Here is an 18978-nt window from a genome sequence, read left to right as displayed (position 1 = left end):
TCTCCAGTCCCCGGCCCTCTAAGGTCCAGCTACCTCAGGCCTTTCTCCTGTATCCTGTCAATTCCTAGTTGATGGGGAAAATCCTCCAACCCTGCCTCAGCCTCAGAGCCAACTGTGACAGAAAAAGATCCAACTGTGATAGAAAAAAGGCTACGATGCCATATGCAAACACAAGCTTTATGCAAATATAGGCCCCACAAGATGGCTAGGACTATGTTCCTTTTTTCCCTGCTTTGTCATTTTGCCAACATGTCATAAGGAAGAAATGCATGGCTAGACTGTTGTTTTGATTCATACCTGGATATTCTTCAGTGACAAGTTTTTCTTCGGAATCGTTTGAAGGATTCTCTGAAGCTTTCTCAGTACACATAAATTCTTTGGTCTTTGTATTTGGTTCAGGTTCCAGCTTAGATCTAAAAAATAAATATTTAGTTGTACGAATAATTTCCTTAAATAACAAAATTCCTGTTTGACAACAGAAAGCAGTGGCATGTGGCTCTTTTTGCTTGTCTATGTCCCTAGACCACAGAGCAGAGTTTCTGCCTCTGGGCCCAGAAGTCACCTGGGCGTGCCTTTAGCTTCTAGTGAGGTAGGCATGATAAGGTACAAGTGTTGCACTTCCAGGGAAGGGACCATGCACCATCTGCATTCCAGGACCAGCATGGTGCCTCACATGCAGGGGGAGAGTGCAGTCTATATACACTAAGGAGAGAAGGCATGAACACGGCCCCCAGTGCTGACACCACACTAACACTAAGCTAAAGTATTGCTGAACACACACATACACGTTACACACACATAACATGTAATGTATGTGCAGTATTTTAAAATAATTTAACTATCAATGCACAAGACTTTATGACCTTGATGAGATCAACTCATTTCTGTAAACAAAGAAAGGCCTTGCCATCGCCTTTTCCCACAGCTGTTTTCTTTCCCACCTGCAGGTTAGAGCCCATCTCACCTACTCCAAGAGGCCCTCTCTGGTCTCCATATCTAAAGAGGTATTCCCCGTTACCATGGGTACCGTGGCGCCCTTTTTGTCTGTTTACTTCACAGCAGTTATCACAGCCTGTAATCACCTTGTTAATTCTTTGCTTCTTGTCTATCTGGCTCCAGTGGTGTGTATGTTCTATGAGAGTAGGCTCCTTGCCCTCATAAGTCATGTCTGCTGCTCAGCCCTAGACCCTAGTTAGTGCCTGGCACACAGTATTTATTAAATACATGTTGAATGAATGAATGCTTTGTAAATGTCAGTAAGTAGCTAGTAAGAGAGAAAAATTTTGTTATGAAACAATGGGCCTGGTAATAGCTTTAGCAGAATTTATATAATGCTATGAAAATTATTAGCAGATTGCTAGAGGGAACTATGATAAATTCTATATTGTTAGTCAGAGAAGCTATAAATAAAAAGAATAACATAAATACATAGGATATTTCTAATGGCAGCTAACCATTATTGAGGGCTTACTACATATCAGGCCTTTTTAAAGCACTTTATATGAATTTAATTTCATATCATCCCTATAAGATACTACTAATGCTACTACGAATGATTTTTTCACTGGGAAGAGAACAGGCATATGGAGTTAGACAACTTGCCCAGGTCATATGGTTAGTAAATGGCAGAGCTTGGATGCGACTTCAAGCAACCTGGTCGTGGGGTCTAGGCTTTTCAAGAGTGCCCTTGTGGAGTTCAGTCTACACTCCCTGCTCCAGGAGGAAGGACTCCTGTGATCAAATGAGCTGGAGAAAGTTGAGTCAAAGATGGTGTCATGGTCAGGTTCATGTGTCAACTTGACCAGGCAGAAGAGGTACCTGGTTGTCTGGTCAGGTAAGTGCTGGCCTGTCTGTTGCTATGAGGATATTTCATGGACTTAAATCATGACCACACTGGCTGTATCCACAGCTGACTGCATAAGGGAAGCATCTTTTGCAATGAGTGATGCTTAATCTAATCACCAGAAGGCTTTTAAGGAGGATTCAGAAGAGACAACAATCACTCTTCCTGCTTCAGCCAGCCAGCCTCTCCTGAGAGTTCATTGAGGACTTTCATTGGAGCTACCAGCTCACAGCCTGCCCTACAGATCTTGGACGCTTATCCCCACAGGTGCGTGAGACACTTTTATAAATTTTATATTTACAGATATCTCCTACTGATTATTTTTCTCTAGAGAACCCTAGCTAATATTGATGGTGTGCTGCTTTGGGACTGCTGTGTACTCCAGAAAAACCATGTTCTCTAATCCTGATTCAATACTGTTGGGTGGGATCTTTTTTTATTTTTGGCGTTTGCAATTTTATTTTTCAACAGATGTATCTGAGGATCTTCTACATACATATCAATGTATTTGGGTTTGCATCTCATCTCATTTTTATTTTCATTTTTTCAACCAACATTAAACTTTGAGAATAACAGACATTACACTTGATGAGCCAGTAATCATTAAAATGTTGTTTCATCACATAGTTGTGTGTTCATCACCATGATCATTTTTAGAACATTTGCATCACTCCAGAAAAAGGATTAAAAAGCAAAAACGCATACATACCATACCCCTTATGTCTCTCTCTTACTGACCAACAGTATTTCACTCTACCCATTTTTTTTTTTTACCTCTTATTTTACCCTCCCCATTATTTATCTATTTTTTATCTTTATTTTTTTGTACTCAACTGCCCATGCCCTGGGTAAAAGGAGCATCACACACAAGATTCTCACAATCACAGTCACACTGTAAAAGTCGTATCTTTGTACAACTGTCTTCAAGAATCAAGGCCACTAGGACACAGCTCAACAGATTCAGATACGTCCCTCCAGCCACTCCAATATACCATAAAATAAAGGGATAGGTATATAATGCATAAGAATAACCTCCAGGATAACCTCTCGACTCTGAAATCTCGCAGCCACTGAGATTTTGTCTCATTTCTCTCTTCCCCCTTTCGGTCAAGAAGACTTTCTCAATCCCATAATGCCAGGTCCTTGGCTCATCCTGGGAGCCTGTCCCATGTTGCCAGAGATCTACACCTCTGGGAGTCATGTCCTACGTAGGGGGGAGGGCAGAGAGTACACTTGCCGAGTTGGCTTTGGCTTAGAGAGGCCACATTTGAACAAAAGAGGTTCTCTGGGGGTGACTCTAAGGCAAAATTATCAGTAGGCATAGCTTCTCCTTTGCAGGAGTAAGTTTCACAGGGGTGAACCCAAGATCAAGGGCTCAGCCTACTGAATTGCTTCAACCCATTGCTTGCGAGAACATCAGAACTTCCCCAGATGGGGAAGTTTAACAGTTCCTCCTTCCTCCCTAGTCCCCCAAGGGGACTTTGCAAATACTACATTTTTATTCTCTGTCCAAATTACCCTGGGATGTACTCTGGGGCATCACACTAACCTGTACAAACCATCAAGATTTCATGCCCTATTCAAGATTCCATGTTTAATTATGGTGTTCAAATAAACTAACCAAACAAATTAAATCAGATAATGCGCTAGGGTGGGATATTTTTGATTAAGTTGTTTCCATGGAGATGTAACCCACCCAATCATGGGTGGGACCTTTTGATTAGGTAGTTTCCATGGAGATATATCTCCACCCATTCAAGGTGAGTTGCTTACTGGAGTTCTTTAAGAAGAAATCATTTTGAAGAAAACTTCAGAGCTGACACAGAGACATTTAGAGATACAGAAAGAAAATGTCCCCAGGGAAGCTGTTTGAAACCAGGAGCCAAAGGACCAGCAGATGCCAGCCATGTGCCTTCCCAGATCAGCCTTTCTTAAGTCAAGGTATCTTTTTCTTGATGCCTTAGTTTGGAAATTTTTTATGGCTTACAGCTGTAAACTTATAACTTAATATATTCCCTTTATAAAAGCCAATTCATTTCTGGTATATTTCATTTCCAACAGCATTAACAAACTAAAACAGATGGGTTCTTTACTAGACAACTTTTCAGAGCCTTTAGAATGCTAAGGCACATTGTGAATTTCCAAAAAGGATGTACTATAAAGTGTTTTCCAAACAACCAGACCGCAAACACCTTATTTGCAGAGTTTTTCAAAAGATAACTGTTTCGAGAAAAAGTTGTTTAGGAAATGCTCTTCTACAGCATTAATAAAAGAATATTCAAAGTAGCTATAACACCAGTCTCCCTAAGTGTTAATTGTGGTTGTGTAGCAAATCACTCTAAAATGTAGTGCCTTGAAACAATAACTATTTAGTAACTATCAATGTTTCTAGGGTCAGAGATTTGGGAGCAGCTGGGGAGGTGGTTCTTGCTGGGGGGGTTTCTCATGAAGGTGTAGTTAGATATCAGTTGAGGCTACATCATCTGGGGCTACAGGGCCCAATTCCAAGGAGCTCACCCATAAGGTGTGTGAGCGAGTTGGAGCTGGTTGTTAGCTGGGAACCTCACTTCCTCGTCATGCTGTGGCCTGAGAGTGCTGCTGTAATGGTGGCTAGCTTCCCCTAGGGCAAAAGGGACTAAAGCAGAAGTTTCAATGCCTTTTACACTGTAGCCTCAAAAGTCACACACCATCACCCCTGCCACATTCTAATGTCCATGGCAGTTGCAATGGTCCACCCAGGTATAAGGGGAGGGACAACCCAGGTTCCTTCTCTCCTTCTTCAATAGGGCAGTGACAGCATCACATTTGAAGAAGAGCACATGAGATGGGATACTGTTTGGTGCAGCCATGTTTGCAAACTACAATGTGTTCTTCTAAGTGTCATAAATATGCATCTAGATATATTTACAAGGATATTCATCACTGCACTGCCTATAATAACAAAAAAAATTACTTAAATGTTCACCAAAAAGTGCCCAATTTACAGTTAGAAGATATAACGAAAAAGAAAACTCCATTTACAATAGCCAAAACAAAACAGCTCCCCTAGGACAGAAGGCTTCCACTTTAAGGGGTTACCTAGGAGAAATAAAAAGCTGCGTTCCCACTAAGGCCTGTAAAGAAATGTTCATGGCATCCTATCCATAACAGTCCCAAATAAGAAACCACCAAAATGTCCATCAACAGGAGAATAGACAAGCCAACTGTGGTATACGTATTACTGCAACACTATTCAGCACTTTCAAAGAAGAACAAATTACTCATGAAGACAAAAATGTGGATAAATCTCAGAAACACTGTTAAGCAAAAGAAGCCAGAACTATTTTAAACAGACAGGACTTTTTCTGTTTGATAGTAAGTGGCTAAGTATGAATACAAAATTTACTTTTTATTACTTAACATGGTACTTCACATTTTACCTGAGATATTGGTTTTGGGATTTAGCCATTGAGCCACCTGACACAGTCAATTTTCAAACTAGCTTGAAATAAATAAGACATGAATCTTCAGACTTTTTCAGTTACTAAATAACAAGTGACTTAACATTTCTTCAACCAGGGCCATTCCAGCTAATTCTAAAGAACACCTAGATTCCACAAAGGTTCCAGGCACTGGACTAACTTTCCAGAAACCTGCAACCTCCAGATGGGTCCCTGGTCCAGATAAGTCCTGAAACCTAGCCCTGCCTCTCCAGAACACTGGAGAGTTCCATCTCCCTACCTCATATTAGTGACAGACCCTTCCAATATCAAAAATTTAGAACTGCCATAGCCCAAACAACCCTAAAGAGATGTATGGAAAGATCAAAGGTGATGGGGGAGTTATACATAGAAGACAGCATTTAACAAATGAATATGAATGCTGAATCATTAAACTGTTATCTGTTTTAGTCTCCAATATTTTAGAGCAGCTAGAAGTAAAAACCTAGAATTATGAAATTATAACCCATGTCAAAGTCTGAAATATGTTCTGCAACTAATTGTACTACTGTGCTTAGAAATTCATAGTTTTTTAAAATATACGTTATTTTTCACAAAAAAGAGAAGGGAAAAAAGTCGATTGTAATGATAAAAAATAATTTTATTATATAGCCTCCTATATTCTGGAGCAGCTAGAAGGAAAAACATGAGAGGATTGTATGGTAGCCCATGACAAACTCTGGGATCTGTCCTGTAACCACTTGTTGAAGAGTGCTTTGAAAACTATTACTTTTTTATTTCTTTGCTTTGAATATATGTTATACTATACAATAAAAAAAGTTAAAAAAAAAAAACAAAAACGGGGCTATAATGGTATCTTTCTTACAGAACTGTTGGTTTAAATGTCCATGCTTAGCCCACTCTATAGCTCATGGTAGGTGTTCCCCAAAACAGCTATTATTACTTCTAGTATTAGTACTGGGAATGATAAAAGGGAGTGATTTAGAAAATAAAATTTCTTATGAAATTTTATTCAGTGGATTATTTTATCCTCTTTTATTCAGTAGATTATAATCTGTTACTATCCCCATATGTCTGAGCTCTTCCCTACTTTCTGGAACAAAATATTCCAGGCTTATTTTATATTCTCCCTGCTCTAGCCCTGGAATCAGCCATTTCTTCATGGAACTTTGGTTCTTTAAACTGAAATTAGTATCTAGAAATCAAGATCTGGGAGCTAAATATGTTTATTGTTATTGGGGTGTCACTGCCTTCAGGCCCTCTCAGTGGACAAAACTAGAAAACACATACATACATGCATTTACATACACAGACTTACATGTACACATTTGCAACCACATTCATTGTTATCTCTGTCCATGTTAACTGAAAAGCATGAGCTCACACTAGGATCTTTTATTCCAATCCAACACCACATGGGTCATTCTGGTTTTCTCCCCTTTATTTCTCTGATAGTGAGAAACCTGGTTTCCATTATTCTCATATATTCACTTAGATGATCAACCCCTCTATACATAACTAACCCCCTCTCTCTGCTGCCATTCTCTCCAACAATGTGGACCGGTCCCTCTCCTTGCTGGGGCTCTGACCCCCATGTTGAGCCCCACCTCCTCGCCTTGCCTGGGGACACCTTGGCTCACCGCAACTGTACACACCCACCTTCCTCTGCCCCACTCTGCCTGCTTTAGAATGGAATTGTCCAGAAAGGGGAAGGGCCTAACTGACTTTTAATAAAGGACTCACTTAATATTAGTCATCCTGTGTCCAAAGTATGCTAATGTACCAGTTTTCAATTTAAAATGAATAAAGACAGCAGACAGTAGACAAAGTTGAGTACTTTTTTTTTAAGTGATAAAAACAGATTCTAATTATCACATAGTCTATCTATAGAAATCCTCAGGGAAATTACAAACTAACTAGTTGAAGCAATGTGAAAAAATCAGTTCTTAAAGAGTTATCAGAGGGCAGTGCGATGGTGGCTCAGCAACAGAATTCTTGCCTGCCATGCCAGAGACCCGGGTTTGATTCTCAGTGCCTGTCCACGCAAAAGAAAAATAAAACCAAAATCATCAGAAACAACAGTTTATGATTGTGATTTATTTAAGGTGATTTCCCTAACTGAAGGCTGAGATTTGATAGCTGCGATCAACACAATTTCCACCTGGCAACATCTGTTTTCCAGCCTTCTTATTTGACAAATCTTGGAATTCTACTTAAAAAATTTTAAAAAAAGAGCAGGAAACAGAAAACGGGGAGAGAAATAGAATTTTCTGTTTTAAAACAAGAAATTATGTGCGAGAAATGTTTTCAAACCTCAAATAAAGCCCTGTACAAATATTAGCAGAGGCTAACCTGAGTCAAGCACAACTCTTACCCTTCTTTTATGCCACCAACAAAGGCTGGAGAGAGGAAGGTGATGCTTTTCATATATAATGCTATAGTATCCTGATTTCAAAAGTGGTTTTCCAACTCAGGAGCCCACGTAGGGCACAGGTTCTGACCTAACAGGAAGTGTCACACTGCCCTGATTGAGCTCACTCATTCAAGATATTTACTGGGCATCTATGATGTGCGAAGTAACACTGCAGGCCAGGATTATTGTAAAATGGGATAATAATGGTACCCATACCACAGTGTTGTTCTGAGGAGTAAATGAAGTAATGGATGCATAGCCCCATAGACTGGGTCCCTGCATAGTACGCACTCAATAAAAGTTATTTTCCTTTTGCTTTTTGTTTCACAAAACTTGAAAGAAAAAAAAGCCATGCCTGGTTCAAGGGCTGAAAAAGAACAGCCCAAGACTCACAGTTTGCTGACCTCCCTTCTAGGCAATGAACAAGACCCCTGTTTAGGTAGCGAATGAGACAAAGTTACTTAACAGGAAGTGAATACTTAACCTAGTACTGTATCACTTATTTTTTATTTTCGTCATGCTTTTCTTCTTCTTCAAAATAATCATCATCATCCTGAATCACTAGCAGCATTTGAGTTTTTACTATATGTGGGATACTGGGCTAGGGACTGCAGATATAAAGAGGCAAAAGGCACAATTCCTTCCTCTCACCAACCTTATAATCTAGTTGGGGAAGAGGACTAAACTGGAAATAACAATGTTAAGAATACACTCTTCAAATTCCAAATAAGTATGGTGATAGCCCATATGTATCAGTCAAGATCTCTCTAGAGAAACAAAACAAACAGGAGATATCTGTAAAGATAAGATTTATAAAAGTGTCTCACGCAACCATGGTAATGCAAGAGTCCAAACCCCGAAGGGCAGGCTTGGAGGACTTAACTTTATGAAGGGTCTCAATGAACTCAACAGGAGAGGTCTGCTGGCTGAAAAAGCAGTGGAAATTTTCTCTTCTCTCATAAAAGTCTTCAACCAATTGGATCAAAGCCAACTGACTGGATTATCTCATTTGCAGGAGACGTGCCATTAGTTGATCACAGATGTAATCAGTCACAGATGCAATAAACTGACTGATGATTTAATAAGCCAGTCTTCCAGTTTATCACTCAGTCACAAAATATCCTTGCAGTAACAGTGAAGTCAGTACTTACCTAATCAGAAAACTGGGTACCATCACTTGGTCAAGCTGACACCAGAATCTAACCATCACACTGTGTTATAAGATAAAAAATGTTGTGGGTTTTTTTTTTTTAATGAGTAAGAAAAATGAAGCATAGTAAAATTCTGATCTTTGTACCAGCGTAAGGAAGTAAGTAATAAATAACTCATAATGAGAGAGATGGCCATGGAATTTAGGCATATTTTCTAAAGTGTGCTTGCCAAGTGTTCCAAGAATGAAGAACTCCTTTGTCAGCAGGTCTGGGGGATGCTGAATCCGACCATTACCCACTACCTCTTGGAAAGGTACAATTAAGGCACAGGGGCAATGTGAAGGCTCTGAGAACCCCCTGCTCATGCACTGGCTCTCAAACTTGTTGGAACCTTTTCTCAAACTTGGAACCTGTTTCCAGAGCAATACTTACTTAGATTACCAAGATTTCCTCAGAATGCCTTACGAGATTCTGAATTGTGTTATCGTCTAACATCTGTAGAATGTGTTAATATTCTAGCAATTAACTTCAAGCTGCAATGCTATACACAGAAAGTGCTATGAAGTGGTTCAGTCTTCCTATTTGATTGTTTCATAGTCTATTCAATGAAAGATAAATCATCATCTTTCAGATTTTAACAGGATTCATCTTCCTTGAATCTTCCTTGAGACAGAAAAAAAAGCCCAAAGTTTCTATTTCCAAGAACATCACTGTGTTAGTGAATGTGATGTGTTGAAATGATGGGCCAAAACACAAATTTCAAAACAAGATGCAATGTAGGTAGTATTGGATGGCACGACCTGCCATTGGATATAAAGGAGAGACAGACCTATTATTTCAAGTACGGATTTGTCATTGGGCTTCTCTGTACAGCTTATGCCTTCAGAAAGAAAATCCTCTGAATCAGTGGAAAAGAATATCAGAGATAATCCTAATTCTCAGTTTGCTACCTTAAACCTCTTCCCCAAGAAAAAGAAAGCAGATGATATAAAATCTTATTGTTTTCTGAGAAAGCAGTCTCTAATTCAGATGGGTTTTAATTAGAGTATTTACCCAGGAAGGCATATGTCACAACCAAAATGTTAGTGCTTTAAGAATTCATGAGCATAAAAGGGCATATTTCACACCAAACCTTTTGGAGTGACATGGCCACCTGGGTTAGAGTTGTATTTGAGACTGACCTACAACCTTTCCAATTTATCAGCTCTTGCTATGTAGACTTGATAAACCAGAAGTTAGATTGTACCCCATTCCTTCCACTCTTCATTAATTTGACAGCCATTGATTGAGCAGGCTCTGATCAAGCAGTTCCTGCCTTAAAGGACTCATAGGATAAAAGTCTTGTAGCAGGAGAAAGAAGGGACATGAGACCCAAATAACAGCTATCAATACCCTTCACAATGAGGATGAAGCATCTTGTAGTAGCTGTCAACTCAGACAGGGAAGTGTCTAGATGACAGGTGAAAATAGTTACAGTAAACAACAGTATTACCCTTCTAAGAAAACACAGTCATGGTGTAAAAAGTGCAGAAATGTCAGCTAAGACTACTTCTGGCTTAATGAGCAAATGTTTTCACTCACTTTGGAATAAGAGTCCTTTGGTATGGTAGATTAACATGATATCTACCATTCTATGAAAACAAAAACCAGTTCAGAATGTTTCATCCTATCCTGGAGAAGAATTTTAAATAAAAGATCACACATCCTAAAGAACATCTAGGGCAATATGTAAGATTCCACAAGGGTTCCAGGCACTAGAGAACTTTCTCGAAACCTATAACCTCCAGATGGGTCGCTGGCCCAGATAAATCCTGGAACCTAGCCCAGCCTCTCCAGAAATCAGATAGTTCCATCTCCCTATCCCACGGTAGTGACAGACCCTTCCAATGTCAAAAATTTATAATTGCCATAGCCCAAACAACCCCAAAGAGAGGGATGGAAAGATCAAAGGTGATGGTGGAATTATACATAGAAGACAGGATTTAACAAATGAATATGAATGCTGAATCATTAAATTGATATCTCTTTTAGCCTCCAGTATTTTAGGGTAGCTAGAAGTAGAAACTTAAAATTGTGAAATTGTAACCCATGTCAAAGTCTGAAATATGTTCTACAACTAATTGTGGAGCTGTGCTTTGAAATTTAAAGCTTTTTCATATATGTTATTGTTCACAAAAGAAGGAAAGAAAAAAAAAGATCACATGGTTCCTTAACTAACAAATAGGCTTTTCTCATACCAATAACAAAACCAATACAATAGTAACCACAAACCTAGCTGGAAAATAACTACTTTATAAGAATGATTTTTAACAATAACCATCACCAATAAAAACAAAATAATATAAAAATAGTGTGGGCAATGGTGGCTCAGTGGCAGAGTTCTTGCCTGCCATGCCTGAGACCAAGGTTCAATTCCCAGTGCCTGCCCATGTAAGAAAACAAAACAAAACAAACAAACAAAACAAAATAATACGAAAACAAAAGAATCCACTAATCTAACTCAACAATGAACAAATAACCCCACACTCCAATACAGCCGAGCTGTCTTCAGGAACCCTATCATTCCTTCATTCAATGGCCCTACATGAGAAGTTTCCATGCACCAGGATGGCACTGTGCTGCATACTGGGCTGAGGGGGCAAGGGACAAAGAAGCCAACAGCAGCGACATAAGAGTATGAGAAGTGCTACACCTGATGGTGAACAACATGCAGAGAGCCGATAAAGAAGGGAGCCATGAACTACCTGTGGGAGCTGGAAGTCTTTACAGAGTAGGCAACAAGTTCTTTGGGGCTAACAGAAGAAGAGGAGCTTGTTTGCCATACGAAAGGTGGTAGTGGTGGGGGTGAAGAGAACAGCTACATGTGAGGGGCATTCTAGGCAGAGAAAACAGCAAGGGCTAAGGCATAAGAGCTTTCAAAAACAAGGCCTCTTTAGAACAAAGAGGTTCTGGTATGGCCAAGCCTAAGTCACACAGGGCCTGAGTGCCAGGCTGTGAACCACAGTCTTTGCTAGACCTGGGAAGTGAGGGAGTGGTTAGGTTATATGTACGTTTTAGGTATATGCCTTCTGGGGCAAGGTGAGGAAAATGAGCAGGCAGAGGGCTGAACTACATAATAAAAGGCTACAAAATTACTTCCCTCACAGCCTGTGCTCAACGTAACTGGCACAGGGCAGCTATCTGGCAGGAGACAAGGCTGCACTTCACCATCTAAATTAGAATAATTCCCACCTGACTGATTTTAATTTGCATCTTAGCTGAAGTCTCTGCTGAGAACCAAGAACTGAGGGAGGTAGTAGCAAAAGCCTCTTTTTGCTTCACTTGCAGTCCCTACTAGTCTCAAGTATCAGGGTCTACCTGGGACAATGAAGTGGAAATCTGCCTCTCTCTCCTCTGGCAGGTATGTGACCCAGGGATGTTATGTCATCTTGATGGTGAACCTCACAGCATCAGAGCCCAGTATGCTCCATGCCTTGATTTGGCAGAATGGTCTTCTTCCTTTACCTCAAACACTCTGCGCATGTGCCAGCCTGAACTTGTGCTGCTTTCGTCCTCTCTAAATCCACTTACCCAGATATTCCTTTTCTTTTGACATCCAACCCAAATCCCATTGTTTAAGAAATCAGCCCCACTTACCCTAACTGTCAATCTTATTTCATCTAATTCTCTGAGCCTTGATTTCCTCATTTATAAAGGGGTAACAGTTATTAACAGGGCTGTTTTGTGTAATGAAATAAATTTACGTAATGCCTGGCATAGGGTAGGCATTTAATAGTAGACGAGAATACTTGTTAACATTAACTATACATGCTTTAATTGTATTGGCCCATTAAGTTCTCACAACAATCCTATGAGCTAGTATTATTAATATGCCCATTTTACAGATAAGGCAGCAAAGGCACAGAGAAGTTAAACATCTGCCCAAAGTCATACAGCTGGCTCATGGTAGAATGAAGTTTCAAACACAGGCTGTCTGGCTGCAAGAGCCTGAGTTCTTGGACAGTGGGCTATGCTGCCAGATTGTACCATGACTCCTCCCTGCACTTCCTTTTGGCCTTATGAATTATGACATATATTTATGAAGTTGGCTAATTTATCATGTTTATATAGCAATGCTGGCTGACTTTAAGCTCCTTAAGGGCAGTGATGTTATAACTTCTCTGTGCTTACTTCTCAATAACAGAAATACAAGTCAGTAAACAGTACCCACTGCTGATGGTAAAAACTTGACTGATCTACTCACTATCTTCCACAAATGGTTTTATCGTTTGCATTTACAATTTAAAACCTGTTCCACAAGAATGCAAAAAAGACCATTTAAGATTTAAGATTGCTATCCTTAAAAGGCCTGCTTCCAAGATTGGCTCTTGGCTGGCATCTAGGAAGTTAAATTTGAGAAGGGTTCCCACCAGCTTCACAACCAATAAGCGAAGCTCCCTTGCCTAGATTGTGCAAACAATTTGGGTTATGCTGGATGCCTGCTTTCCTTATGGAAATCTGGAATATTGTCTAAGTGCTAGGCAGAGGGTGCCTATGTGATCAGCCCCCAAGAAAAGTCCTGGCCCCTGATTCTCTAATGAGCTTCCCTGGTACATGACATTTCACACAGGTTGTCTACATGGGGCAGGACCCTTGGAAGTTGGTGTCTGGTTTCCCTCGGACTTCATCCTATGTGCCTTTTCTCTTGGCTGATTTTGCTTCATATCCTTCGGTTGCAATAAAATCATAGCTGTGAAGATAACTATATGCTGAGTGTTCTGAGTCTTCCTAGTAGATCGTCAAACCTGGGGTGGTTAGACATGCTCAACACAATAAGAATCAATAAAATTTGTCCCCCAAAAGTTATGTAGTGTTATCTTCTGAAAGACCACCCTAAAATAGTTCCAAAACTAGTTTAGAAATTGGCAATATTTGGAGCTTAGATTCAGCACCCATTTTTTCACATGCTCATTTATTTACCTACTCGCAAGGCTGAGTAGTTGAAGGGAATCAGAGCTGTGTGGAGAAGCTTCTAACCCAAGAGGACGACAGACAGGAGAGCAGACGAGCCATAGGAAATACTGAAGTCTGGCTCGGCTGCTTCCCTGCTGCCCTCAACCCATTAACCTACCAGAGCTTTGGTGTCCTCATCTGAAAGAAGAGCCAGTAACAGTCCCTGCACTAAATGGGTGCTGGGGGAAGAGGGTTAGAGGGAGGCTTGTGCAGACCACTGGCACCAACTGAGTGCTCTGCTGGGGGGGGAGATTGTGGTGGATGGCCTGAGGAGGGCTTCACAAGGAAGCAATGGTGGCTATCTTTCAGCTCTTCCTTCGGAGGGATGCTTCAGAGATAACAGGGAAGAGGCTAGATGGTACTGGCCCCTTAGGGTTATTAAGAAGACAAAATAGGCAAGAGCATTTGGGACCAACAGCCTGGGCTCAAATCACAGCTCTGCCACCTTCTGGCTGTGGGACCCTGGGAGAGTTAGTGGCCTTCCCTGAGTCTCAGCTTCTCATCTGTAAAATGAGGACAAGAACAGTCCCTGCCTTGCGTGTGGCTGTGTTCAAAAGTAAAGTGTCTAGCTGGTCTGTAGTAAATGCTGAAAAAGCGCTAGCTACAGCAATCTGTGAAAAATTCAAGCATTGTGGAAGTGTGCTAGAAACATCAGCTGCTATTATTATTGTTGTTCTTAATTAAGGAATGTCAAGGAGACAGTACTTACAATCTTTTCTTATCCACGACTCTTTTAACTCGGATGGCTCTTTGCTCTGAATAAAGTTTACACACTCCTGTTGCAGGGGAAAAGATAAGAACAAAGACCATTTAAAACTGCTTCTCAGGCACAGGTATCATTTAAATATAAGAAGACACCTGATCTAGCAAAGCTAAATTCTGCACCAAATCGATTGTACAATGCCACATTTGAGCTTTGAGAAAAAAATCAAATACTTTTTAAGTAATCTTCAGTGAAATTCAAAACAGCACTCCTGTGTTCCTTCACTTGCTGGGAATGGATTTCCTTATGGGCTGTAACAGAAAAGGACAATATTCAGGTCTTTCTGTTCAATTATATTAAAGAACAATTCATCATTTCCCTCAGAACAGTTCATTTAACACATTTTTGAAAATACAGCTATCAAACAAGTCTTGTGTCAAGTGACATTACATTTTTAAGAGTAAGATTTATTAGACTTTACAAGAGTAAAAGATTAAACCTGTGGAAAACCTACAGTCAACTAATTTATGGCTTATTGCTTCACTTAGAGACAGTATTTGGTGCAGTCCACTTTTTGAGTGCTGACCTTTTTTGTACTAACAGCATCCAATGTTCAAGGTGACCTTCAAGTAACATGTTTAAATCAAACTCAAATCACACAATCCTCCCTGCCTGAGCTTGTGCCGTTTTTCAGCTTAGAATACCCCATCCCCTCATGTCTAAGGGACCCTCTTAGACACAGAGTCAAACTTCCAGGAAACCTTCTTTGACTCCTCCTGGACACAGGATGCCTTTCTTCTGGGAACTATCAAATGTCAAAACCTGTATCACTTATTTTGATATGACAACTAACATTTATTGAAGGTTTACTATGTACAAGCACTCTGCTCATACTTTCCATTCATCACTGCTAGTAATCCAAACAACCCTAAAGGTAATGATGATTGTACCTATTTTACCTGGGAAGAAACTAAGGTTTAGAGTTATATAAGCAGCACAGGGGCATTTGGCTTGGTGCTTATGACTGGTTTTTAATACTGTTCACATGTATCTTCTAGGTACCTCAATGAATGATTGTGCCCTAGGGTAGGTGCATGATTTTATGTTTTGACTATAGGGCTGGTAAACCTGAGATTCACATGGGGGCTTCACGGAGTTCTTGAAATTGTACACAAAATTTCGTGTATATCTATTTTATGGCAAAAACGTCTCATCACCCTCAAAGTGATCCAACAGGCTTCTAATGAAGCTTCATGAAAAAAAGTCTGTGTAATGAGCACAAGAGTTTCTGCTAACTTTGAACTCTTTATTATTTAATGTACTCAACATCTGCCTAAACAAATTTAAAAAGAATAAAGGAAGAAACATGATTTGGAACCGATTTCAGTGTTGCAATAAGAATTAAATATCAATGAAAGTGAGATAATAACCACACTGGGTGGCAGACATGGTTTCATGCATGCTATAGGCATTTAACTTAATTCTCATGACAAACCTAAGAAATACATCCTGCAATAATCTCTATTTTACAGATGAAGTAGCCAAGGCCCAGGGAGGCTAAGAAAACTGCTCAAGGCCACATAGCTAGTACCTACGTAGCTATGGTTCCTGGGCCTTCCTCTTATTCACAAAGGTCTGATGCTCAAGTTTACTACTAAAAGTGGAGAGTTTAGATTACCCTCCTGCTTCCTTTCCCATGTGCCATCAACCACTACCCCACAGAGTGCCAAACAGAACACAGGCACACACACATGCATGCTGTACACAAAGGACTTATCTTTTCTAGCCCTGGCCCTGTAATAAGTTTCTGGTTCTGCTGGGAGAGGTCTTTTCCATCTCCCTTCTCCCACTTGTTTAAATTTTTAAAAGAAGGGGAGGGGAGGTGAGGGGAGGGGAGGGGAAGGGGAAGGGATAGAGAAATGGAAAAAATAAAATGGCTTTTAAATACTTTTAATAGCTTTGGTTATAACACTAACAGCAGTGTTAGTACAGAAAAGGAAGGATTTTAAAGTCTCAAAACCTAAATCTAAGAGGAAATTTTCATTGGATGCACCATATGAATCATGTTCAACTACATGATATATTCATAGCTGTCTGTCTGCATCTTTCAGAGCACTTTACCTTCTGTTCTTAGTTGCTGGATTGCTTCAGAGCAAGTCCTCATGAATATCTGAGCATCCTGATCTATTTGATCTCGTTCTGTGTCTGTCATACGCCCATACTCAGACATGATATGGCTAAAAAAGAAAGAGAGAGAACTAAAGTACAGCAGGCAAATAGCAATGCGATGTAGTTTGCACAGAGTATGAAGAGAAGGAAAAGCTTCCTTGGTGAAGCGGCACTTAAGCTGAGACTTAAAGGGTGAGGAGGAGCTGTCTGGGCTATGAAGTGGGTGAAGGATCTAGAGTAGAACCCACACATACATATGCCTAGAGGCAGGAAGAGCTGTCTACACAGGCCTGAGAAGGAGGTGAGGAGGGTGAAGAGTTAGGTCTGAAGTGGGAAAGGCCTTATGAAGATGTAGCCTTTGATTTTGAGAGTAATGGGGCAGCTACTGAAGGGTTCATATAACACAGTGATAGCATGAGGGTTACATTAGAAGTCCAACCTGGGTGCCATGTGGAAAATGACATGGAGACAGAGTTTGGATGCTTTGGGGATGAGAAATGGTTTCAAGCTGCCATTTTCCCTTGCTCACAGGCAGTCTTCAAAAGTCATAATATAAGTGCTTTTTAGAAACAAATTTCACTTCTCTTGATATTTTAAAAAACAAGTAAACACAATCCTAGTTACTAAGCTAGCAAGGGCACTCACTTTTAGTAATGTGCCTTGGGGCTCAAAATATGAGCTCTAATGGTATAGCCACTGTGGAAAACAGTTTGGCAATTCCTCAGAAAATTAAATATTGAGTTGCCCTATGGCCCAGCAATACCAATACTTGGTATTGCTGAAAGCAGTGACATGAACAGTCATTTGCAAACTGATATTCACAGCGGCACTATTCACAATTACCAAAAGATGGAAACAATTAAAGTGTCCATCAACAGATGAATGGAAAAACAAACTGTGGTATATATATATACGATGGAATAGTATGTGACAGTAAGATGAAATGAGGTCCCAAAGCATATGACAATGTGGATGAACCTTGAGGACATAATTCTGAGCAAAATAAGTCAGATACACAAGGACTAATACTGCACGATTTTGCTGTTATGATTCCAGTAAAAGTAATCTCAGAGGCTACACTGTGGAATAGAGCAGATCTAGAGGTACACAAAAGCTAGAGCCAGGGAAAGACTACCCAGTGAAGTTGAACCTAAATGCAAGGGAACTAACAGACACGACGGTAACAAATCAGTGGGGTTATAAATAACATTGCCCTATTGAAGGTGAATATGACTGAAAGGGGATGTATAGTGCCATGTTTCCCATTTACTAAATCTATAATCATAAATAAGTTATTGCCTGAACTATTTCAAAGGTCTGCTATTGGTTGGATAAAGAGTCAATAGTAGAGGGGTATAGGACAAAACCTGAAAATGTATACTATGTTCAATAGTTAACAGGAAGACATCAACAGTACCACAGCACCACCAGGGGAAACTGACTGGGGGGCGGGGAGGGACAAGTGATAAGGGGTAGTTTTGATTTGATAGTTGGTGATGCTGTGTTTGTCAGTTCTTTGCTGCTATGGATCAATGAGATTTGTTTAAAATTGAGAATGCTGATGATTATACAACCAAGTGAGGATACTGTAAGATACGGTTTATTCATTTTGGACATTATCTATGATGCCTAATAGATGGAGGAAGTTGAAGGATACAATGTCTGAGAAGCAGGACAGTGAACTGTGATATATTTATATGATGGAATATGGCATGGCTACGAAAAGGAAAGACGTTGAGAGGCATGCAACAAACTGAATAAATCTTGGGGACAATGTTTGTGCAAAATAAGCCAGAAAAAAAAGAACAAATATGCTAAGGTCTCTCTCAGAAAATATTTATAAGAAAATTGGAGCCTAGACTGTAAACTCTTATAGAAACCACACTTAGTGTAAAGTTGTAAGTATATTTCCAGATTCTGAGATACTGAGCTATATGTGTATTAGCTGGTAGTTCCTTGGACCTCTGAGTAACTCTGTGACACCTAAGACCCAGAAATGGAGTGCTGCAGCCCTGAAAGTTAGCATAGCTATGTACAATAACAGTGAAAGTAATGAAAAAAGAGATCAGGCCTCAATTAGAGTTAAAAACAAAGTTGATTTGGCTGGGACTAAGTAAATCAGAAAACAGGGTAAAAGGTGATAGTATACATACTCTAGACCTTCATCTACTGTATGACACCAAAGTCAGAGAGGTTTATTATGTCTAGAACCTAAATTTTCTATCAACACATAATCTAAATCAACCTGCCTGGATAGCTCATTTAAA

General features: G+C 40.0%; 1 protein-coding gene across 5 annotated transcripts in view; it reads right to left on the bottom strand.

The window, feature by feature from the left end:
- STX18 (syntaxin 18) overlaps nucleotides 1–18978 on the bottom strand; it is a 143258-nt gene that overhangs the window by 32428 nt on the left and 91852 nt on the right. For 4 of the 5 annotated variants that reach the window (XM_077136370.1, XM_077136373.1, XM_077136371.1 and 1 more), the window contains 4 exons: nucleotides 16664–16779; nucleotides 14776–14853; nucleotides 14549–14615; nucleotides 298–413 (listed from right to left, as the gene is read on the bottom strand). In XM_077136370.1, coding sequence (XP_076992485.1) covers nucleotides 298–413; nucleotides 14549–14615; nucleotides 14776–14853; nucleotides 16664–16779 — 377 coding nt within the window. Of the gene's footprint in view, nucleotides 1–297; nucleotides 414–1535; nucleotides 1544–3076; nucleotides 3095–7657; nucleotides 7683–9804; nucleotides 9807–14548; nucleotides 14616–14775; nucleotides 14854–16663; nucleotides 16780–18978 lie in introns of all 5 variants that reach the window. The other variant, XM_077136374.1, reaches the window with a different exon arrangement.

This window comes from Tamandua tetradactyla, chromosome 19 (genome assembly GCF_023851605.1).
Source record: "Tamandua tetradactyla isolate mTamTet1 chromosome 19, mTamTet1.pri, whole genome shotgun sequence".
Classification (NCBI taxonomy): Eukaryota; Metazoa; Chordata; class Mammalia; order Pilosa; family Myrmecophagidae; genus Tamandua; species Tamandua tetradactyla.
This window is presented reverse-complemented; position numbering and strand designations above follow the sequence as displayed.